Source organism: Diachasma alloeum, unplaced genomic scaffold (genome assembly GCF_001412515.2).
Source record: "Diachasma alloeum isolate Michigan unplaced genomic scaffold, Dall2.0 Dall_scaffold_00430, whole genome shotgun sequence".
Classification (NCBI taxonomy): domain Eukaryota; kingdom Metazoa; phylum Arthropoda; class Insecta; order Hymenoptera; family Braconidae; genus Diachasma; species Diachasma alloeum.
In genome coordinates this window covers 836,934-860,750 of record NW_021680569.1, presented here as the reverse complement: position 1 = coordinate 860,750, position 23,817 = coordinate 836,934, and the positions used below count along the sequence as shown (strand labels likewise).

At 37.7% G+C, this 23,817-nt stretch overlaps 2 protein-coding genes across 12 annotated transcripts in view; one reads left to right on the top strand and one right to left on the bottom strand.

The window, feature by feature from the left end:
• The window catches only part of LOC107042234 (netrin-A), a 44,259-nt gene extending 29,611 nt beyond the window's left edge, over nt 1-14,648 (top strand). The window contains exons 3-7 of the mRNA XM_015263177.2: nt 334-483; nt 1,086-1,178; nt 10,452-10,520; nt 11,827-12,025; nt 12,276-14,648. Coding sequence (XP_015118663.1) covers nt 334-483; nt 1,086-1,178; nt 10,452-10,520; nt 11,827-12,025; nt 12,276-12,420 — 656 coding nt within the window. The 3' untranslated portion in view covers nt 12,421-14,648. The remainder of the gene's footprint in view (nt 1-333; nt 484-1,085; nt 1,179-10,451; nt 10,521-11,826; nt 12,026-12,275) is intronic.
• LOC107042235 (kinesin light chain) lies at nt 14,446-23,775 on the bottom strand. 11 transcript variants are annotated; one of them, XM_015263186.2, is made up of 11 exons: nt 23,645-23,775; nt 23,221-23,274; nt 22,586-22,922; nt 20,475-20,841; nt 20,230-20,395; nt 19,416-20,131; nt 19,137-19,340; nt 19,002-19,013; nt 18,738-18,854; nt 17,094-18,404; nt 14,448-16,465 (listed from the first exon to the last, which is right to left on the bottom strand). In XM_015263186.2, the coding sequence occupies exons 4-10, from the start codon at nt 20,814-20,816 to the stop codon at nt 18,279-18,281; spliced, it is 1,683 nt and encodes a 560-aa protein (XP_015118672.1). In that variant the 5' UTR covers nt 20,817-20,841; nt 22,586-22,922; nt 23,221-23,274; nt 23,645-23,775; the 3' UTR covers nt 14,448-16,465; nt 17,094-18,278. The 11 variants fall into 11 exon arrangements, with proteins under 11 accessions (XP_028982250.1, XP_015118669.1, XP_015118664.1 ...); XM_015263187.2 differs by lacking the exon at nt 22,586-22,922 and having other exon boundaries at nt 23,189-23,274; XM_015263185.2 differs by lacking the exon at nt 22,586-22,922.
• Nucleotides 23,776-23,817: the final 42 nt, after the last annotated feature.

Sequence of the window (23,817 nt, the reverse complement as noted above, 5' to 3'; positions counted from 1 at the left end):
CTCTAACGACGTGCTCGTTGATTGATTCCATAAATCATTGGCTAAAGCCAACACAACCCACGCCATTTCATACTTGCAAACCATTCCGCATACACAAGTGGAGATACGAAAATTCAGGAGAGATTGATATTTTCCTCGTTGGTTTTTTAGAGTGAGTCCTGAATCAAGAGGTATTAAATTTATGATATCAGACAGTGATAAGAAAAATGGACATTATATTTTAGTATTCTCGATGCCTCATCGTCATCAATAATGAACTAATTAGTGAACAATTCTCTGTATTTTTTTTGCTGAAGCTTCGACACTACAATAAACGATAATACATTGTTTCAGCTTGTGACTGCCATTTGATTGGTGCATCTGGCAAAACGTGTAACCAAAGTACAGGTCAGTGTCCCTGCAAGGACGGTGTAACCGGAACGACTTGTAATAGGTGCGCCAGAGGTTATCAGCAGAGTAGATCTCACATTGCGCCTTGTGTCAGTGAGTACATGAGCTTTTATTATTACTGAATTTAAAAAGCCCAAGATGATGAATTTTCGTATTCAAACAAATGAAAGGAATAGCCATAATTGTTATGTACCCGGAGGGTCTGGTAAAAACCAACTGTACATTGGTTATTTATGCCTCCCTTCTTTAGAAGGGCGACTCGACACATCGGCCAACCCACTGCCGATAACTTATGCTCGACTTATCTCACTCTCATTCCACTCACATCCATAATCATCCCCACCACCTCCTCTCAATGGGATATGTACCCACATCATCTCAAGATTCCAGTCAAACATCCTCTCCTCGTCGCCAGTCGGCTTTTATTTTTCATCATGTGGATAATGATCAGCAAAACTCGTCACGATAAATCGTAAAAATCATTCACATTATACCTCGAAAATGTTGGCAAATCAAATCTCTCCCACATGAAAACGTGTTTACAGAGCTGTGAATAACTATCAGCCGGCATTAATGTTGCAACTAATTAATTTGAAAATTAGTCAGAGCTGTTGGACATGTTGGAGATGTTATGTCTTTAATTACCCGTTATACCGGACGATTATTTTCAACTTCTGTTTCGGTGTTTTTTTCAGAAATTCCACAAGTGATTCACACCCAGGGAATCGCAGGAGAGGATAATGGGGAACACGATGATGATGATGAGCATGGATACGATGGCCGAGCTGGTAAGTAAGTGGACTGAGAATAAAATTCAGCAGCAGAATGCACCGACTAATTTTCGACCATTTCGACCATTCAGAGACACATATGACTTGTCGAAAATTTGCATTCTGGGGTGCCATGTTCATTCCATTACGATTCGAGATAATTCTCAAATGAAGAGAAAAAAAAAATCCCTTCACAAACGGAAGGAGCCTCGAAAGAATATACTCCACCATTATCGTAACCATTATCCGACACAGCTCGAATTAGAACCAGATAACAAGAGTCACAGGAGAGGCCGAGAGAGTATTGTGCTTTTAGTTGTGCCCCGGGTGAATTCCACGACACGACTATAAAATCAGACAGGGATAAGGGAGGATAGAGAGCGAGAGGAAGATGAGATTTGGAGGTTTTAGGTGAGAGAGAGGGCCCGCCGCAGTCACACGGGGGTTGGGAATTGAAATTCGAGGGCGATATTAATTTAGCAAAGAGTCGTGCATAAAAGGAGAGGGGGAGAATGGGTTCAAGAGAGAGAAAGGAAATGAGAGGATGGGAGAAACGCGTCTTGCCGCTCGGTCGCAGCCTCTCAGCCGCCCCCTAATGGCTTAATTAAAACCACCCTCGCGGAGCGGTACACGTTTATACCCTTGGTATGGACTCCTTCCTTCCTGCCTTCCTCTCTTTCGTGGCACACGTAATACGTTGTATCGCCATGCCCGTGTATATTTACGCCCCGCTGGCCGCTCTCATATTATTTCCAAATATTTTTCATTTCCTTTTTAAACAACTTGAACAATATACATTCGAATTTAGGTGTCGTTTCCCGCCATTTTATTGCTCACATCGAGCCCGTCACATTTTTTACGGCATCACAAAAATAAAAATGAAAGAAAGCAATGCATGCACCGTCACGGATTGCATCTATATGTTAATGCCCTCTGATGTGAAGGCGCGTTACGTCGCGTGTACGTTACACCCACGCGCATAACGTCCAGAGATAGAACCACACAACATACACCGTGGAATGTTAAAAGGCAAATAGCTGCTTACTATTCCATAACATTGATCTATCGAACATTATCCATACTGCGGGAAATCCGGCGAATGTCTTATTCTTTTAAAAACTGTCCAGCTTTCAACGAACAAGTGAAAAAGTCGCTATTCGAGACGCCATATAAGAATTGTCCTTGATGTCGATGTCGATGTCGATGTCAGTGTGCCACGAAAAATTGAATGTCCATTTGAAAGATAAAAATTTGTTTCAAGCCCGAAGCCGAGTTGTTTTTTCTCATATCCCTAAGCATCGAAAGAAGAGGGTGGGTGCATGCGCTCGAATAAACGCAAGGGTCCTTTCCGTGTCGGAAAACATATAACCGTACTGACAATGTTTGCACACATTGTGCATCGATTGAGTTTCCACGCACGGGAGCTGCGGTTTTAAGCTCATTCGCAGGATACTAGAGTTGTATGTACGAGTATATAGGAGGAGAGAGTGGAATCGTTGAAGGGTGCATATGGGCACCAAATTCAAGAGGGGTAGAGAAAGGGAATAGGGAAACCTGGAGAAAGCTCATATACAATGATCAAGTGAAGCCAGTAAATCCTGCATGCGTGCGAGCCCACCAGATAATAATAACCCTGGCAATTTCGTGATGCTTGTTGCTTCACTGAATACAATTCAACACTTGTGTACGTCAATCAGTATTTGTCTGCACCTTTATTATTCACAAGACTTATTAAGTACGTCAGTGGGGATTATGTATCCTCAATTTCTTTTCCATCAATCATCCTTGAAAAATCGAATCTTTCATTTCATCGTCTTCTCTCTACGTTTTCAATCAAATTTCACAATATACTTCGATTTTTGTTGAAAAAAAAAAAAAAAACCAACGGATGAAAGTAAAACGAGAATGGATAATGGAATTGTCACATTGTATTAACGAGACAGATCCCCTCAATCAAACAACAATCGCAAATAATCTTTTGACGACAGTTGCTTTTGGCTTCCTATACTAATATTCAAAGGGATTTCATAGATGTTTGCGTCAATTCAAGAACCTTCATGCTCGTATTGGAGCAAATAATGGGATCAGTTCTTTCCCCTAAAAAGAAAGAGAAAAAAGACGTGTATCTATAAAGATGAAAAAGAAGAACGTTTGCGTGGATACTTGGGTGGTCCAGCAACGAGTCTTTATGATGCATTTCTCTAATACACGTTTTTTTTTTCATATAATGGGGTGTAAAAGAGGATCAAAGCGTATCGTGCAAGACAGCCGAGTTGATGTCCTGTCGATTCACGTTCTCATCACAATCTTATTGGCGGTTCGGTCTTGCTTGTTCCGTCCGATAAGTACAGACAGAGAAGGGACGTGGGGAGAAGAGAGGGAAGCACTCGTTTTCAGGGTAAAAGATTTATATGCCGGTTTGCCAGCGGCCGAGGGAGCCAACATTGCACTTTTTTTTATTCATCTCTTATTTTATAATTTTTATCCTGTTTTTTTTACTCTGAATATTTTTATTGGCGGGAAATTGTCAATAAATTCAATAAATGAATGGAAACTTACCACAAGGTCCATAAAGTTCAAAATTAAAATTACTCATAATAAAAGAAAAAACAGATAAGAAAAACGCAATGAAATGAAAGTTGGTCTTTTCTCAAAAAAAAAAAAAAGGTTTAGATAGCGATATTCCCACCAACGTCAGTAGTATCAGAGAGCAATATTATTTCTTTTTTTTTTCTGGCCACCTTCCAATAAACTTTTACTGATGGTACTCACAGGAGCCTATCGATGCACATTCACTGTTCTCAACCGCTTCGTTCCACCATCTGCCCAATCGATGTTTCTTTTTGCACTCCTCTCTAAATGGAAATCGGTACATTTATGCATCCAATATCCAATATTATAACGTACCACAAGGTGTTTCAGAATACACGTAGCGTTTTTCCTCTCGATCTCTTACACAGTTATCTAAGAATATCGAAGTCGTTTCTTATAGGCTACGCTTTCCACCCAATGACACGAAAAGCTTATTTTCCAACGAAATATTTTTCCAATTTTCCAGACGACTCGTCTGTGTATATTCCTGACCTCATAAGCATTTTTATATCAAATCAATGGAGATTGAATATAAAGTGAATTTACAAGGAATATATAAATGACAGATTTATGGATGAATTATAATTGAAAATTCGCTATTGAATATATTGAACGAGACTCTGACATTGATACGAATGAATTTCCATAATTATCGTCTGCATGCGGTTAATTATCCATCGGCATTTCCCACATTCGCGACCCACAATACTCATGAAATTTGGTGTATTGATAATTACAACACGGTCCGTATCAAATTAACGGTATTCAGCGCAATGTCTGTTGTATCATTTGTAATTTAAACTCGTTCCTTTTGCCACTTTTTACGAGCCACGCATCGAATAATCATATTAATTTCCAATAGATATCGATCTTAATCGTCGAATGTGCATGTTCCCCCTACACTCATTTGGCGGTATGAATTCCAGCGGTGTACATAATAATAAGTTAGTCTCAAAAACTTTGGTAATCCTGGCGAGAAGCAGGCACCAAGCGGGGATTGAAAAGCGGGCGGTGAGCGCAAGGAGCGGATCAATTAGTCTTGATTCAAATTAGCCGCCAAGGCGGATGGTAATTAACTTTGGTTTAGGTCGTGAGACGTCCGTAGCTGCTCGGCAGCAGCGAGAGAGGCCGGCTCCATTTAATGTCCTGCCCTTGCGTGCTAATAATTCACATAATTAATAATTGTAGTAGTTGAGAGTTGTTTTATTTTTCAATTTTTAATTGTTTCAATTTAATTCTCTGTTGGTGAGGCACACGTGCTATGACAGGATGACTTATATTTTCAAGCAGAAACAAATAGACTCGGTGTACTTATTTTTATTCAAAACCGCTGTGCTCTCTGGAAAAGAAGGGAGATAGAGGAATGAGAAATAAAAAGTCAGACTGTATGTTCGAGACAAACGGCCTCTCCGAATCCGCATTTACAGCCTCTCTCGCATGTGTATGTACGTGCATTGGTAACTCCCGCTAATGACCCAACAGCCCAACAGCCCATTGGTTCTCAACCAATGTGTGAACATGACGAAAAACCACAATTTTCTTTTATAACGGGAGACTGGGTTATTTTAAATATCAATAGTTCATTGAATTGTTAATGAAATTGGACAATTTTTTTTTCTATGAAAAATTAAACTCTTTTCCTTTGAGATGAATCTAGACTTGAAAAAAAAACATTTTGTGCAGTAGTTTGCATTCTAAGAATTAGCCACAATGAAATCACCCCATCTCCGTGAATCAAAAATCACTCTTTATCATGCCAGGAGTCTCTCGTTAATTAAGACATGAGTTGAGCATTACATATTTACGACTGTGTGACAGAGTTAAAAAACGAAACTACGACGTATATAAAGATGAAAATGAATGAAGAAAAAAAACCCCAGAGAAGCCAAAAGAAACAATAAATAAAGAGGGTAGCCGAGAGGTGATTGTATGAACGGTCGGAGAAGCGTGACGAAGAGGCGAGAGTAATCCAAGGTAAACACGCAGAGCCTGACTAAAAATTTTTATCGTCGTCTTTTATGAATGCATCCACCATCCCTCTCTCCTCTTTTTTCTCCCTCAACCATTCCTTACGCTTGTCTTTAACGAATGGAGCCTTTTACACTGGTACACAAGCCGCACAATATATAGTATATGCTCAACTTATATAACTCTTACCCTAACTCCCCCTTTTGTCATTAAAGTCCTCGTCAATAATGGAGAAATTTTTATCAATTGGTGAAATCAATTTTTTTACCATCAACGGGGGAAAAACGTGAGAAATATATTTCTCAATCATTAAACTCTTGGACATTTCAACATATAATTGGACAACGATGGGAGTATCTACTTCGATTCAAGTAGATACTCCCATTCATAAAATAAAAAAATTGAAAAACGAAAACAATCGCGATAATGTGAATCTTCTCGGTATTTCCGAGTACCTCCATGACAGAACACGTTTTTTTCATGTTAGTGAAGGCATATGAAAGCAGAAGAGGGAAGCGCAGCGTGTAAACGCGGAAGGGAAGGAGGAAGGTAGTCACGATGCACCAGGGGTGATACGTTATTTTGCTGAAGTACATTGGCTTTCATGGGCGGATATAAAAGGAAAAAGTAGTTGAGCGAGGAATGATTTTTCTGGAGGAAAACACCGTCCGCATCTTCTCCTTCTCCGGGAGGCGACATTATTTTATATTTTCAGCACAAGTGAGGAGTGACAAACCACCGAGGACAATTAAAAAATCAGAGGGCTTTAATGAAAAGGGAGAGGGGAAATCAAATTGCATAGAGCCATAAATTGCCGAATTTATTCACTCCCTAATTTATTGTTCCTACGTTATTAGTCTGGGTGAGATTAAATCCCCACCGTAATCCTGTCCTACCTAATCTCAGAAGTTTGCTGGAACTGACTGTATACGTCGCCGAACAGCAGTTACGACAGTAGCAACAGATTACTGATATATACAGTGAGTGGATCAACATTTTTTTCCCCCCTCTGTCTCAAGGAATAAGGGGACAAAGGGAAGATAAAGACGACAATTTTCCAAGGACATAGCAATTATCGTACACGACTCAGTCGAGCACAAATAAATGAATGAGCTTATCTATTTTGCCTGCTGGATTTAATGAGGCATATTATATCCTGAAGATGGCCCAGAGTCTGTCGATAAACAGGCCGTCTATTTGGCCGTGTTAACGGTAGTGGTTACGTCCCGTAAACTATTCCAAACTACTACTAATTTATTGCTTTGCGGTCTGCCTCTCCAATCTTGTGTAGACATTATCATTTTTCGTTTGAAAACTTTAACATTTCATTCTTATTTATTGATAACGAGTGGCAGTTTTCTATGTTCACTCTCGCTGGCTGGCTGGCGGAAAATCTCTTGAAAATATAATCTACGTGACTCAGAAAACATTAATGAAAAGTGGAAGAGGGAAGGAAAATTCTTCCTGCCGCTGGATAAAATACACCTGAAAGCGGGAGAAACACACGGAGCAAATATTTTAATGCTGGCTATTAATTTCCTGTATAAGAATTCTGTAGGGGGAAATGCGCTGTTGAAAATAATTTGGAATTAAAGTGACAGTTAAATTCTATTCGTCATTCATAATTATCAATGTCCGGAAGTATCAGGACTTCAGATCATCCATCAATCAAAATCTAACGATGGAAAAACACTTCCATTCGTAAAATTTCTCATTTATATTGAGAATTAAAAACTACATTTCTTTTCATGTTAAACGGACACAGATATTTCAACGACAGCTCTGACTTTTAAATTTATGGTAAAAATTGATAATGTCATCGAATTTAGGATTGAATAATTTTCAACAATTTTTCTTTTCGTATGGAACTGAAAATGGATGAAAATTTCAATTTTTTCAACTCGATTTTTTCACTCTGTGCCCACTCATGTTCGAGGAGTTTCTCACATTTGATATATCACTCATCACAGAATTCCTCTCCCTTAAATATGAGAAAACTGCACCACAACCGGATAACTACAGTAAAATGAGTGAAATGTTGCTTGAAGCAGAAAAAGACCTGATGAACTATGGCATAAACTCTCTTCCACCCGACCTCCCCACTCATCGATTCTATAATCCCGTACAACACAGCCTTTCTATGCCAGTTTTGTTGGTAAACGAGAGGATCAGAGGGAAACTGAATGAATGCGAGAGAGAGATGAAAGCGCATGGAACCCCGAGGCGGCGCTTGTCTGTGGCTAACCAAATTAAACGTAATTTGAATTTCGTTTGAAATTCAATCGATGCCCTACGGCTAAATGCAACAAAAAAAGAGAGAAAACTCTGGGCAAAAAAAAAGAAAAAAATTGAATAAAAGGGGTGGGGAGAAGTACTGCGGAGCTATCGAATGAAAATATCCAACATTCCGGTATCAGAATACCCAAAAAACGACTATCAATTCTGACTATGAAATTTCCTCGAAAATCTAACGAGGGAAGAGATGAAATGAATGTAAATGAAAGAAAAAAAAACAAAACTGAACAGAGCAAATCCCCTATCGCCCCTTTGTGCAAAGTTTTAACAGCGAAATAGGAACGAAAGTAAATAAAAATCATGTGCAAAAAAATGGAAGGGAATGCGATAGGCCCGACTATCTCGTTACCCGGCTGGACTGCCAAATGTATTGTGCCAAAAAAAAAAAATTAAATAAAAATAAGAGAGTTGGAAAAAATATGAGACTGTTGGTCTGTGCAATACTATCATAGTTCTCTTATTTTTTAGATAATATTCATTCATTAAAAAAGAAAAGCCGAGTGACGAACCGAGACATTCAGATTTATTTGCAAACACTGTCCATAAATGTAGAATACATGAAAACGAGGGGATGATTGAAATTGGCAAAGGGCGAAGACCATTAATCCGTTTAATTTCAAGCTAACGAGACATCCTTTGTGTCGATTAACCCGAGAAGAACCCCCACGGCCAGTGTCAATCCCCATTTGTGTGTAAGCAATCTAATCGGGCTGTCTCGATACGTCCCTTTCCCCTGATCGCCGCCCATTCGTTTCTCCTTTTTTTTTTAATGTAAAATGGAAAAATATAAGCCCGTGATAATTTTTACACGTTATTGGGAGACGAATGATGAATGTATCGACTGGAGACAATTTTCTCGCTCGCAATGTTCGAAAGGCGATCGCGGACCACGAAGATGAATTACTGTGGGGATAAAGCGATTTCGGGGCAATCTCCTGCGGCACTTCCTGCGGTCGGATGTCGGGCTGGTATGAAAGGTATGGTTAAAAGTCCGTGGTAAGAGAAAAACTGGCGGGAAAACTACCACAGAATAGAGTCTCTGGAGCATCTAATCGTCCCTCAAAGCAATTCTCACTCAGTGCGAAAAGGAACTCGAGGAATTTTTTTCCATTCCGACGCATAAAAAAACAAACACCAGTGGTATCATCTTGGCTGGTATGTCCGCGTCTGGCAGATGCTGTTGTATAGGAGAGAGAACGACTTACTATTTCCAATGAAAAAACTCGGATCGCTTTGACTGAGCTCCAGGGATAACTTCCAAGATACACCGTTGTAGTAATCCAACTTTAATGGACTGTACACAGAGGGTATAATAAAATAACGATTTTCTCTTTGGCATTAAACGCGGAGAAAGGAATAAAAAATTCGACCTATTCCTTTGGAAAGAAAACGAGCTTGAAAAAATCGAAACCAGTGTTATTACTTTGAGGGAATAAAGCCATCACACATTTTCCTCTTTACGTGAAAATAAAACCAAAAAATTGAAATAAAAAGGACCCCAGTACATTTGCGTAGTCCTTGGAAGGAGCTCTTGAGCCTCCTCAACGTCGAGGTAACCGTCAAGGGGTAGTCTCCGCTCTTTTCATCGTTCCATACTCCATTCTCCCTCATTTTTACAACTCCTCCTGCCAGCAGTGTGCACCTTTTACCAAGGAAAATATTGAAATTCGTGGCGAGAAGTCGAGGCGCCCACCGAGAGAATACGAGAAAAAAGAGAGAACGGGGCGCAACACCATGTACTACTATACTACTGTACAGTAAACCTCTAAAGCGAAAGACAGAGAGGGGGAGAGAGAGTTTTCACGTGAAAATACGTGATCTCTCCCGTGCGCCAACGGAATTCACCAACCTAATTCGACCTAAGAGGCCCCATACCACCCACCCTCCCTTCATCCTCGTCTATCTCATCCTCTCGCTCTTCGGAAACTCGTTACGAGCGCCAACACCCCGAGAATGAGGATCAAGAGGAGTTGAAATTTATCTTCATGTCCTTGCTCTCATTCCCGTATTTTTACATCACTTTCGTAAATTACAACACTTGCCTATATGCCATTTAATTATCGTTATTGTCCCACAACTAGTGCGGATCCATTCATTACGAGATGCACAGGTAATGTGTCTATCCCAATCCGGAGTGAACAAACCCTCGACACGGCATAACTCACCCAAGAGCAATGCGTTATCCGTCTCACAGCTCAACGGATGGGTTGGCTTCGTTCTCACGTATGTACATATGTACGCACCGAGGTTTCATACAATCCCACATATCAATCTCCTCCTCAGATCGAGCTCATCAATTAAATATGAATTGTTGGTATTTTTTTCATTTTACCGAAATTATATCCAGTTTGACATTTCCTATTTACTTTGCAAAAATTTTAGCAGCCATTTTTTTGATTTGCTGAAAGCAATGTTTGTTCTTCTTTTTGTTTACAGAGCAATGTGGAAAATGTCGCGCCAGCACCAGACGAATGAATCTCAACAAGTATTGCAAACGAGACTATGGTGAGTAAATAATAATTTTATATCCATTATATCCCGGCCGGGGATGAAATAATGGGCTTTTTGAAGGGTTGAAAAAAAAAAGAAAAAACTTGTGGAACGAAAAAAAGCGACCCCGACGTGCCGCTTCAATAATAGAACATGGACGCTTTTGAGTCTTTCGGCGAGAGCGACCACGGGTTTACGTTCAATCCCGGGACGTGCGAATAAATCTTCAACAGGTCTGACCCTCCTCTCATTTTTTTTTTAACCTTTCTACTTTTCATCCTTTCCTCACTTGCGACAATATTTTCGGGATTATTCGTAGCTATTGCATTGCACAAACTAATTTATTTATACAAGAATTCTAGTTACAGTGATTTTTCGGAATTTCTGTTTACAATATAATAATTTAGAGTTAATGGTGAGAGGGGCTAAATGAGCCTTTTTGACATTTTCATCGTTTTATTATTTTCATCGGAAAATAATACAGTCTATTCTATTTTTTTTGTCAAAATTTTTGCAAGTCTGTTACGCTAGACGAGGGCTTTTAATCGAAATTTAGCAGTCATGTTAAAATTAGTGATTCGATTGAATGTCTGATTTTTCATCAGTGCTCCATTCGCTTTTGTCATCACACCATGTTCACTCTCAGTGAACTTGGAATAGATTTCACGGTGGGGTTAATGCGACAACGACTTACGAGCTTTGACTCCTTGTACTCACAAAGCCACAAATTCGTTGGCTGAAGGGGCGTCACTAAACGGCCCATTTGCTACCGCACGTCCAGTTGATCGTTTTTCGGCGTGAAACAACTGCGGCGATGGTAGATATATTGCGATTTTATTTAATGCACTTTTTTCATTCCTTTTTGGTTCAGTCTAATAGAGAGCAAGTGGAAATCCATGTCGCATAAGGATGAGATCGATGGGGCGTTAAATTAACCCGGGAATCTCTTAAATGGTGCTATAAAATTTATCTCGTTTCAATGTATTTGTTGTTTCTTGTTTCGCATTTATTATTCCTATGGAGACTTGATGAAGAATTGTTGAGGGGGAAAACTTTCCGGAGAAATAAATAGCCAATTCATTGCCCTAAAATGGATCTCTTGAGATTTTAATCGCGAAACAGAAAATTTATTATTGATGCTCTCTGCTCGTCGGCGTTGCCCGGCTAAAACCGGGGATTGTTTCAAATATTTCAGGAAATACGAAAAATTATAATTTCTCTTAGAGAATTCTATAGCGTTCTAAAAAAATTTAAGAAATGTCAAAATTGCAGATCAGAGCACTGGAACAACATATTTCTACAATTTCCATATAATTTTCAGCAATCCTTGGTCGAGTAACGGGTAGACAAAAGTCCAACGAAGTATCGAATTCAGCTGGAAACTCATTCGCCAAATTTACCCTCAATGTCGATCTTATTTACAAACGAGGGGATGACTCGATGATAAAACGAGGTCCCATGGCTCTCTATGTGCACATGGCCGATCTGGCCTGCAGATGCCCCAAGATCAAGCCAAACAAGTGAGTGAATATAATCGTCTTATCTTAAACAACAGCTGGTCGCCCTAATAATCCCAATTGAATGATTCGACTATTTAGTGACCCCTTCATTTCTTAAATGTCATCCAGTGTTAAATATAATATAACAGAGAATGACATTATGCGGGCGTGAGATGTGTCCAACTTCTTCCCAAACCTGACTCCATTATTTGAAAAAATATAGCTATCGATATGAATTAATTTTCGTCTTTTTTTTTTCTCAATATTTCAGATCATATCTATTTTTGGGTCAAGAGAATGACGGTAGTGGATTGAATGGGCTTGCAGTAACGCCAAAATCAATTGTTATTGAGTGGCGAGACGAGTGGCATCGGAGAATGCGTCGCTTTCAGCGTAGAGCACGATCGTGCCACTGAAGGATCAAACGCCGAGGGTTAATGTCACAATAGAGTCCGTAACAACAAAAAAAAACCGAGGGATAAAAAACGAAAAAATACACTACATACACTATCCATTTTCTCTCGATTTAACTCGAGACAGGATCGATAATAAGCGAGCTCTAAGTACACTCGCCAACTACTCGACATACCCACTCAGCGGTGCTTTAACCTCCCATTTAATCCCCCTATTTCTAAAACCCTGGGAAATTCCATTTTTTTTTCTTCCAAAATTATAAAATAATTCTGTTGTTGACTCTTTCCTCGTGCCCCTCAGCGTCCGGAGCGTGTGAATATATTTCGTTAGAAAAAGGATTCGAGGGCTCTCCAATATCACGGCTCACAAATATAGTGAGTGTAATTGAGGGAAACAAACATGTTTTCATCGTCGAATAAAATTTAGTTACTAGCACAAATATCTATCTGATGTTTTCCGATCAAAGGATTTTTTTTCCAACCATATAAATATTATTGGCTGAATGTTTGCGCACCCACTACCATCCACATGAGCGGGATTTACTGGGCGTAACGTTTACATTTCAAATTTTGATTTACTCGTACCAACCGCCGGTTAGGTATTTCATCGTAATTCATGCGCTCCCTTTTATGTTAAATTAGATCAAGAGGGACTAAGGAAAAACAATGACCCAAAATACACTTACATCTTACGCACCGGCGATATTTGTGGCCTCGAAAAAGTTGGTCCCAAGATATTATTGATTTTAACAAATGAAAGTATTTCTGTTCGCCGAAGAGTGAGTTGCATAATAGCAAAGACTTTATAACTATTGAGACAATTTTTTTAACGATTTTTTTTTATAATTTTTTAATGTATTTATTTATTTGTCGTTTTAGCGATTTAACTTAGATAATCGTGTAATACGAAATTCTTGTACATTTTTTATAAAAAGAAGGAATACAAAGATGAATCATGGCTTTTTCAGACTGTATATCGATATTATACTTATAGGTAGACGATGAAACAATTACTCAGAAAAATAAATCGAGTGAATTGAGAAGAAATATCAATCATCTGTGCCACTGCGGAGTCGACAAAAGACCAATGAAAATACCCCCTTCACACGTTCAAAACAATGTGTTGGATAGTACGACTCCCTCATACTGGACTGATATTTCTCCTCAAAACGAATGATAAGTCATTATAAAGTTAGATGAATATTAGAAAATTTTCTTCGCCATGGGAGAAGAAATAAAAACAAATAATTAAAAATTAAAGATTTGTTTTTTATTTCTTCTCTACACCCGTGTATCCAATCTCAGATGACATTGCAAACGTCTGGTTTTCTCCATCTTTTATATTTATTAAGATAATAATTACGGTATTGTACAGTATTTAGGGGCAGATGACAAGAAAAGGGACACGGAGATGAGTGAAAGCATTGGAAATAATTTTTCATTTCAATCAATATCCATTTTGTTTGAATAAAAAAAAAATAGAAATGAAATAATTCATGAATCTTTCTGAACTTTTCAAAATCAAGTTCCTAGTCGTGCCAATACTTGAGTGAATGAAGAAGATGAAATAAGTGAATATATTCACAAATATTTCAGCATATCACATTCGATTTGAATAACTTCCTCAAAATGATCATAACACGCACGTCTATCCCACAGCATAAAAAAACCTCCATTAGTTGGAGGAGAAATAAAAAATTAAAATTAAGATGACGACTGAGGAGATAGAATAATCTCAATTGCTTGGAAAAATTCTTGTCGCCACAAGCCTATAAACCATGTATGTATAAACTCAAATCTAAGGTAGCTTGATTACTGAGAATCAGAAAAAATATACTATATATATTCATTACATTCATGATGATGTAGAGGCACCATGAAATTTCATTTTCTAGAAGTTGAGAAAAATTAGTGACAAAAAATTTGCCAAATTAATCGGTAAAATTTTTTCCAAGAATCTTCGCTTGGCATTTTTACCACAAAAATGCTGTTAATATATATTTAATACTGATTGCTCCAAAAATATACGTAGTTACATCCGCTGAGAGTACTAAAAACATAAAATTGAATAATAAATATGATATTTATACTTCCCAAATTAGTTGTAATGATATTATTATAGTTTCCAATTGCCATTATAGTGGATTTTAACGACTCATCAATTGAAACACGTGATTAAATTATTGAGTGTCATTGTGGTGTAATAAATGTGATTAGATTTGAAGCGAGAATAAAATCAATTAATGGAACAAATATTTAAGGATTATTTCGGGTTTATATAATAATGAATTTCTCCATTTATTTTTGTACAAGTTAAAATGTTTTTTATTTCATTTTGTTATAAACCAAAGCTACATTACCAGATCATCAATTAACAATGATTGCACCTGAGAGCCAGAAGACCTTTTCTGTAGCCCTAAATATCAGTTTTCGAGTGAAATAAAAAGGTAAGGCATCTTGATAAATAATTTCAAAGGAGATTGACGTTTGTACGATTACCAAACAAGAGAAAATGTACCCACTTCTCTCTTTATTTTCACTCCGACCTGACATTTTTCGTAAACACGGCCCTGTTATTCTTATCGATTAATACTTGCATAATCGTGATGCACGAAAATGTATTCAGCAGTGAGTTATCAAACTCCCTATAAATTAGCGCATCATGTTTAAAATACTGCACTTCATTTGAAAAACCAAAAGTCAAATGAATAGGACGGTAAAGCTTTAATTCTCATGTGATAATCTATAAATTGCGAATAACACTCATTGCCCCCAAAAAATGAGCCCCGAAAAATGAGTCTTGCAGTACAAAATGATAGGCCTTCAAGCGCTCAGGGGCGCTTGCAATACATTATTCCATTTATAAATTTCCAGATATCGGAATGTCGAGAGCCTTCAAGTATCAAATAATAAATGTGTACTCGAGAAAAAAAAAAGAAAGGCCCAACTTTTTTGCTGTGGAAATGTGACAATGCACTTCCTAATTTCATGTAATTAGAAAGAAAGACATGAAAATATTAATGGAAATACAAATTCAGGGTTTATACGCCTCATATAAGCCGCTGAATCACATCCGTATCGACTTGTTATCACTCTCTTCCATAAAATATATTTCCTTTGTAGTTTTCAACTTTACATTGCACTGTCGACTGAGACTACGATTAAAAGTACTAAAAATTATATTAAAATCCAAATTCATCCCAAAACTTTCGTGTCTTTATGCCAAAAAGACAGAAAATTCTGTTTCACTTTATTTTCAGTGGTAGACAGTTGAACCCGTAGCTTCTGAATAATCCAGAAGCCAACGCGTTAACCCGGAAATTATATATTTATCTTAAGAAATAGCTGCCGAATAAATTAATGAACAATACAAGAAACTATCAATTATAAATCATCACACCCGTGGCATCGAATATTTAAAATGTGAAATTCAGACTTGCACGATTTTATACTCATCTCGTGACAAATGATTTTCTTGTTCATCAGATTTTACTTTTTACGTGAAATAAATTATTAATCATTAATTAAAAAGTAAGGAAAATCAATAACTTAATTAGTAGTTTGAATGATATGAACTAATTATTATTCCCAATCGATGAACTTCCTTCTTCTAGTTCATATCACAATAGTCAGTTTCACATGAAATGATGAATGGAATAGTTACGTGCAATAAGTTGTTTTTGATTTGATGAATTCATTCAGTCAGAGTTGATCAATTGGCCTATTCGTAGTATCGGGATGTTTCACAAAGCCGGGAATATTTTAATGCGGATGGATCCAATGCATTAACATTTTCTCAATAATTTTCGTTGAAAGCAGAGGCTGGAATGTTTATTTACGATAAATTAACAGTTCCAGGCATCGAAGCAATTTTATTTTCTGTCTTTGAATGTAAAAAAATCCAGGCGTCCCACAAAACCACCACTTTATTCCTTCTTCTGGGACAACCTAACCACTAATCATTAATGAAATATCATTCTCATCATTCTTTATTCCTTCGACTGACGCTGACTGGATTTTACTGCGCACGAACCGTATGCTTTCGTTCCTGCAACACAAGAAATTCCACACTTCTACCAAAATGTATTTTTATTTACATATACTAGGAATTTTATTATTCCAAAACACTCGTGCCTCCGAATCAATTGTATCTTACTTTTAGCAAGAATTTAGCACGAAGCAAACTTTTCTGCTGGAGCTAAAATACTTTAATCAATGAGTTTAATTAATAATCAAGTGTTTTCCGGATAGAAATAATTTTCAAATTATCAGCAATGCCCCCCCCCCTCCGTCAAGATACAACAAATCAATTAATTTGATGGCAGAAAATTGAAAAATTGTTCTCAACACAACACAAAACTACGAAAAATATCAAACACGTTAAAATTTCCAAAAACAAAAAAACAACATGAAAAGCATTCACAATAATTTTCAGTGCTTCAGTCCCAAAAATGAAAACATTGAACACTCGGAAGAAATCCAATCAAGCAAAACATACAAATATCATAAAAGATCCGCGCATCAGCAACTATCATTAGTTTATGCACACAGAGGTGATATCCACTAGTAGTGCACTACGTGGGAAAATAGTAGGTATGTATTTTAGAACTTTAAAAAATAAAAACAATTTAGTAAATGGGAGATTACATACTTCTTTAATTCTACAATGTACGCACCTGATATATATTTCGAACTTTTATTGTCATTTCCATGAATTTGAGTGAGCCCCAGTCATTGAGTCGACTTGTTGTTCCTTCTCTGGGATTCCTCCTTATCACCCTAAAGCCCCCGGGCCGCGGTATACTCATAATCAAAGCGAACAAAAAGAAAAAAAAATACGACAACGCACAAATATAGAAACGATGAAATCATGTTTTTTGTTTTTGGTATTTTCAAGTTTTAGAAAATACAGATAGACTTGTAGCCATTACTATCATAAAATAGTTTTACTAGTATTGATTTCCGTGGGTTCAAGAAATTTGCTAACGTCTTATTTTCACTTTCATTGCAAAATAATTTATTTTTTCATGTATAATATTTTTCCATTAAAGTATCAAGGCACTACGTAATCTCAAATATATTATTTCTGGAAGTCACTGATGATTAATGATGGTGAAAAAGAAAACAGGGGAATTACGAAAATCATAACATGTGATGATTCAAACTAACAATAGCTCTGAAATTTAAGCTAATGTATCTCACATAATCGAAAAATGAGTAGATCTGATACAATTCAACTGAATAAAATCCCATGGAGAAAATGATAGTGATCTTAAATCCTAAAATGCAATCAGAATTATGTAAAACGCAGATTTGTATGCTCCTGTTTTGAAGTACCTAAAGAGTGTGTTCCCCTTGAATACTAAAATGAAGACAATCCCAGATTATTCAATCAACTTCTAGAATTGAGAGCAGAGCAAAGGAACATGTACATCTGTCTGTGTGAATATTAATTCCTCACATTTATTACGTTTAAATGTTTGTAGCTCGTTCCTACTCTATCGTAATCTCAAGAAAAAAAAAACAATCTAATATTCACAATCTCTCTCCTGTAACATTAACAACACCCATCTGAATCATTTCCTTAAATGCTCGGCTAATAAGCACCTACCTGAGAGAATATTCAATCGTAAGGCAACTCGAGTTTTCAAAAGTCAAATTAATTTGGTTAGCACCATTTCTACCTCCCAAATCATTCATAATAAAAATCATCAACTCTTGTAATTGACCGAACCAAAATTTTCCAGAAAATTGCCCTTTTTTTTGTCAGTCCAAAGCATAGAAAATTGTATAAAATACTTTTATAAAGATTAATGATTAATAACGAAATTAAAAAATAACTTGAATAAAACCTAACAATCCTACGTCGACGAGTGAATACCGAGTACGTGAAAGAATTTATTTTTCAAACCGGGTTTGTTGGGACTAGCTTCATTGTGGCTGGATTGTCCATCATGTAGTGTCCTCTGTACCAACGGAATGGATCCCTGCATTAATATTTCACATTTTTGTTCAATTGTGTGTTGCGCATTTTTTTTCGTCATGGAGAAAAAAAAACCCGGGCCAGGGGGAGGAAGCAAATCGTACAAAAAAAAATAATAGAAACAAAAAAACAATAAAGAAACATGGAAGAGAAAATAGGATAGTAGACGACTAATAAATATGGTGTACTACTAATTGCATGCGGTGCTACTAATTTCTTGTTCTTAAAGTATATTCTGTTCATATAGGTTTCATTAATTTCATTCATTACCCTTTCATTATCGAGAAAATAAGGTACCATAGAAATATCACTTTTTTTTTCAAATCATTCAACTCACCTCGTCATGCTGCTCGTGCTCACTATTTGCCAGGCTTGATCGTGAACCACGTCTGGTTGTGCCTTTCTCATCACCAAGAATTTGTGCGACCTTTGCCTGTTTTACAAGATCCAGTGCCTAAAATCATTCATTGAAATTTTTCATTTCAATTCCCATGCTTTCAATTTGGGTGAAATTATTGAATTCTTTTCTTTTTCCATTCATGAATCATCAATTTTTAAGGGACAAAAATAAATGCTTTTGTTACCGAAAGCTGCAACTCACCTGCTGCAAGTGCTGCGTGCAATGAAGAAATATGTGCAAATGTTGAAAAGTTTTTTTTTCAGTTCATATATTGCTGACATCAATGAAAATGGGAAGCAGTGAGTTATCATAATAAATAGTTGAATTTGAACCCACCTCTTTTCGTGATCTCAATGCACAATCTTCGAGTGTCTCAGCAGCCTCGTACTTTCCCTGTCTTCTGTAGAGTGCCCCAAGGTTTTTCAAGGTAGTAGTAACTGTCGGAGAGTCTACTTTGGCAGCTTTGTGCCAGCCACCGTATTCTCCATAAGGAGCATTTTCTTTGTTTCTGTGCTTGTTCTCCTCTCGCTCTTCGGCAACCTTTGAATTATTGATAAAAAATTGAAGCACTCCTTGAAATTTCAGCGATCAATTGGCAATATTTAAAATATTTACCTGCCAGATGGGTTTGTTGTCCCCATCAATAGCTCCGAACTCTCTTTCGTGTGCCCTTGTGAGAACCTGTTTATAAAGAACTTCGGCATCCTTATATTTTCCCTGCTTAAGATAACACGAGGCGAGATTATTTTTGGTCTTGGCAACATTGGGATCGTCGGGACCCAGTTTGGCTTCATAAATTTCCAAGGCTCTCTGGTAGTATCTCTGCACCTCCTCATACTTTCCCTGATTCTGGCACAAAAGTGCCAAATTATTCAATTGCTTGGCTACATCAGGATGATCTCTACCAAGCACCTTCTCCCGAATTTCAAGTGCTCTCTTGCAGAGAGGCTCGGCTTCCTTGTACTTTCCTCGTTTCCCATAAAGCACAGCAAGATTATTCAGCGTTGCAGCAACTGCCGGATGATTCTCCCCAAGTGTTTTCTCACGAATAGCAAGAGCATCATTCAAAAGATTGGCAGCCTCTTTGTATTTATTTTGATCACGATAAACGAGTGCTAAAATGTTGAGCATTGTGGCAACATCTGGATGATCATGACCCGATGTCTTTTCAAGATCTTCGAGTGCTTGTTTGCAAAGAGGAACAGCTACTTCATAACGTCCTTGACTTGCGTACTGAATTACAAGATTGTGAAGTGTTCTCAAACGCGCTGGAATCTCATATCCTGCATTGACCTGCTGCGCAAATTGAGAGGGTGGCGTTGGGGACATTGCTGCAGATATTTCCAAAACGTCATTATCAACAATTCAGTATAATTCCAAATGATAAGTAATGAGATGTAAGAGATAGAAGAGTGAAATGTCAACATACACTTACTATTTCGATCGTCGGCCTCATCGTCTGGAAAGAGGTCAACGACAGGATCGTCCTTTGGCCTGTCTTTTGCATTCTCATCATCAGCTGGAGGATCAGGATCGTACTGACGCATTTCATTCATAAAGTCTAGGTGTTTTTTGTCTTCCTCCAATTGGGCAACCTGAGAAAAATTATTTTGTACAGTTGTCCAGTTAAAATGCATCATGAGTTCCTATTAATTTACAAATTGATCAACTCACTGCTTGTTCACTAGCTTGAAGCTTCTGTTGTGTCCCTGCCAATTCATCCCTCAGCCAGGCATTCTCCTGGCAGAGCCTTCTAACTTGTGTCCTGAGCTTTTGTTTCTCAGCCTCAACCATCTGCAGCTGATTCGCCAGTGCCATCATAACTTGTGCCTCACCAAGACCCAGCTCAATCATTTCAATGTTTTTACACAGTAAACTAACTTTGTCTCTGGCTTCGGGGGCTTCCTGGGACTGCAGGCCCTGTAGAAGTCCTGTGTGCTCCACACGGAGTGCTTCAAGACCCTGGGCCACCGTTCGAGCCCCGGCCACTATTTCCTCCTGCGTCATGGCCGTCATTCTACCGATGTGTTCGATTTTCTTGCTGGAAATTAATAATTACATACTTAACACGACAAAATATTTTGAAAAACTCAATTTTATTCTATCGGCAACTGTCTTCTGCACTCGTATATATATACTAGACTGCGCAGTTGTAATGTCCGTCATCGTTCAATGCCTCTCAAGTCTGGTCGACCTTCCACAACCGGGAAAAAAAATTCTATAAACGCTCGACTCAAACTTGAATAATCCAAAACGAATGAGTGGAAATTCTCTCAAGGCACCCACAGAACCGATCACAATCGTCGTATCATCGAAAAGGGATCAATTGAATGGAATTCATCAGAGACTTTGAACTTACCCCATCTCAAGGGCTGCGCAGATCTTACACTATAATATAAAATGTATCAATAGTCTGGCGATTGCGCAGGAGAAAAAAATTCCCTCGCTGTATGTCTATGCGACACTCTGTCATCGTGACTATAGTATTAACCCCGACAATTTCAAAACTGATTTTTATTGAAGCATTTGCAAAAACAATGAAAACAAGGTAGTGAGATATCTCCCTTCGTTTTCAAGGACAGCTTTTATAATGAATTGCATGGGATCTGGTAGTCCTTGATTTTACGACTTTTAATTCGCAGGCCATGACCTCTGACACGATGAAAAAATTAATAATAATGAGAAAAACATTCCGATATAAATGCTTGCCTGCACGATTATGCTTGGATCGCTGAGTACACGTGGAAAAAGCGTTAACAGCTGATAGAATAATTTAATGGCAGAGCAAAATATTTGAATCATTTCGGAGAAATTGAGAATGGGATAAAACGAACCGTCTTTAACTTTCAATGAGTCAAGAATGCCTAAGTGAAATTCCCTGATTTTCCACTCATTTCCGAGATGATTTCATAAGCGTCAAATTAAAACCTGATTTATTGAAATCTTATCAATGATGATTGGATTTATTGGATTTTCTTTTAAAAAAACAATCATCTTTAAACTTACATTCTGTAAGCGTTAAGTGTCTTTGACATATCAGTTTTACCCATCGGTAAAGTCAGGCCCCACCAGACCTACGAATCCCATACAGAACACATGAAAAACCCCAAAGATATCGATCTCACTTCATATACGCCACGTCCAAGCACTCCACGTTATCTGCACACAGTCCTGAATTACCTCACTCACCCCTTATCCCTAAATATCACAAATCCCTCGACTCAGCGATAAAAAAAATACAACGAGTGAAGCAACAATTTCGTACAAAAATATATTGTTCTATCCCTCAATTATCATATTTAATCTAAAGAGGGGTTAAACTTGCGGCGATTGTGGGGTTTTATTCTTCACTGAATCGAGTTGCGCTTGAGCTTCGAGTCACCCCCTTGTGTGGAGAGAGAGGATATCAAAGGCCTACGCATGCGCATGTGTAGGTGCTACCCCCTGCGATGACTTTAGTGCATCCAATTGCACCTCTTGGAGAAGAAAAATAAATAACAGGGGCGCTGAGGAGGGAGGGAGGATTTATTATGAAACTACTCTGCATGACACACTTTTTCTATTCGAATGGATTCTCTTCAGGCAATTATATTCAAATAAAATAAAATAAAATAAAATAAATTCGATGAATTCAGTGAGAGCTGCTGGACACTGTAATTGAAGAAATTTCAAGATACATCCTTCCTCTTCCATAAGGAGAAAGATGTATCATTGATTAGAAAGTTTGAGAAAGGCAACATATTTGATGAAATTTTAATTGAACGAGAGAAGAATAATCCACGAACCGAATAAACTCTACAAGTTGATCATTATTGAGGTCTTCTTCTCCTCTGCATTTACATGGTGCTGTCTACGATCTCCTCATTCAAAACGATGATTCATACTCGTGACGACACGGATCCATTCAACCATGCCTAGCTGTATCGAGATGACTTAGATTTTGAATTAACCACGAGCACATTGTGCTTTTACATCGCTCTTTCTCTTTTAATTTTTCATCACGTCCGGAGTGAAATTGCGCTGATGAAACCATGCGACTGTCGTGGGTGTCAAAATTATGATAATAATAACAGTTTATCGCTGAATACAGCGGCTGCAATGCAGGAGTGAATTCCTTTTGATCTAAAAAATAAATTTTCCTCCATTGAAACAAATCAACATTTCTTTATTTTCTTAAACTAAGACCACTAAGATGGTCATGGCCGATGATTTTTTCGTTACGGTGTACTCGCGATACTCCACGGAAGTAGATTAAAAGAATCCACTTCCGGTTACACCTGTCCACCAAAAAGGTGTGGTGAATGATACATGCAATAAAAAAAAATTCACTCCTAATCCCCTCAAAAACGAATCATTTTCTAGAAATATAATTATTCTGAATCACAGACCTTAGAAAAGAAAAATGTTTGAAAAAACTCACTCTTGAGGACTGTCCGGGCAAAAATCCTTTGGTATTCAGTGTAACATTCCACTGCTGAAAATTAAAACAAAGGGCTTTCAGAATTTTCGCACTTTCCACTCTTGATTCATCGACCGAAATTCGTCCCTAGTTTCATCCGATAAAAATTCGGCATGAATGCGTGAATCCTCAAGCCGTGAGAATTAAGCCTCGTCAATAGAATAAATTATGAAATATTGATGTTGTTATTTGTGCAAAAATATTGCGATGATAAATTTTGCAAGACTATGAGGAACCCTTTTGCGAAAGAACACTTTGTCGACATGAATATTAGACGAGTGACAGAGAGTAAGATGGCGAGACTATAAAGACGAATGATAATATGCAGCAGAACTACGCATTTTCCGATGGAAATTCGATGCTTTCAGGATTAATGATTGTTTACCTGTTGCAGTTACACTGTAAAATTCACTTTGAAGATCCACGCGGGATTAAAAATGCGATAAAAGGGAGTATAACTGATAATTTCGAGCCCCAATGAGATGATCAACTGACCGTGCAAACACAACTGAGAAATGAGAGAATACACACGAGAGATATCAGCGCCATGGGCGGTTG

Coding starts and splice junctions, on each gene's coding strand:
- LOC107042235 (XM_015263178.2), bottom strand. CDS start 21,850: ATGGGTAAAACTGATATGTCAAAGACACTTAACGCTTACAGAAT. Junction 19,341..19,415: donor ACAACAAACCCATCTGGCAG/GTAAATATTTTA, acceptor AATAATTCAAAG/GTTGCCGAAGAGCGAGAGGA. Junction 18,405..18,737: donor AGCACGAGCAGCATGACGAG/GTGAGTTGAATG, acceptor ATATTAATGCAG/GGATCCATTCCGTTGGTACA.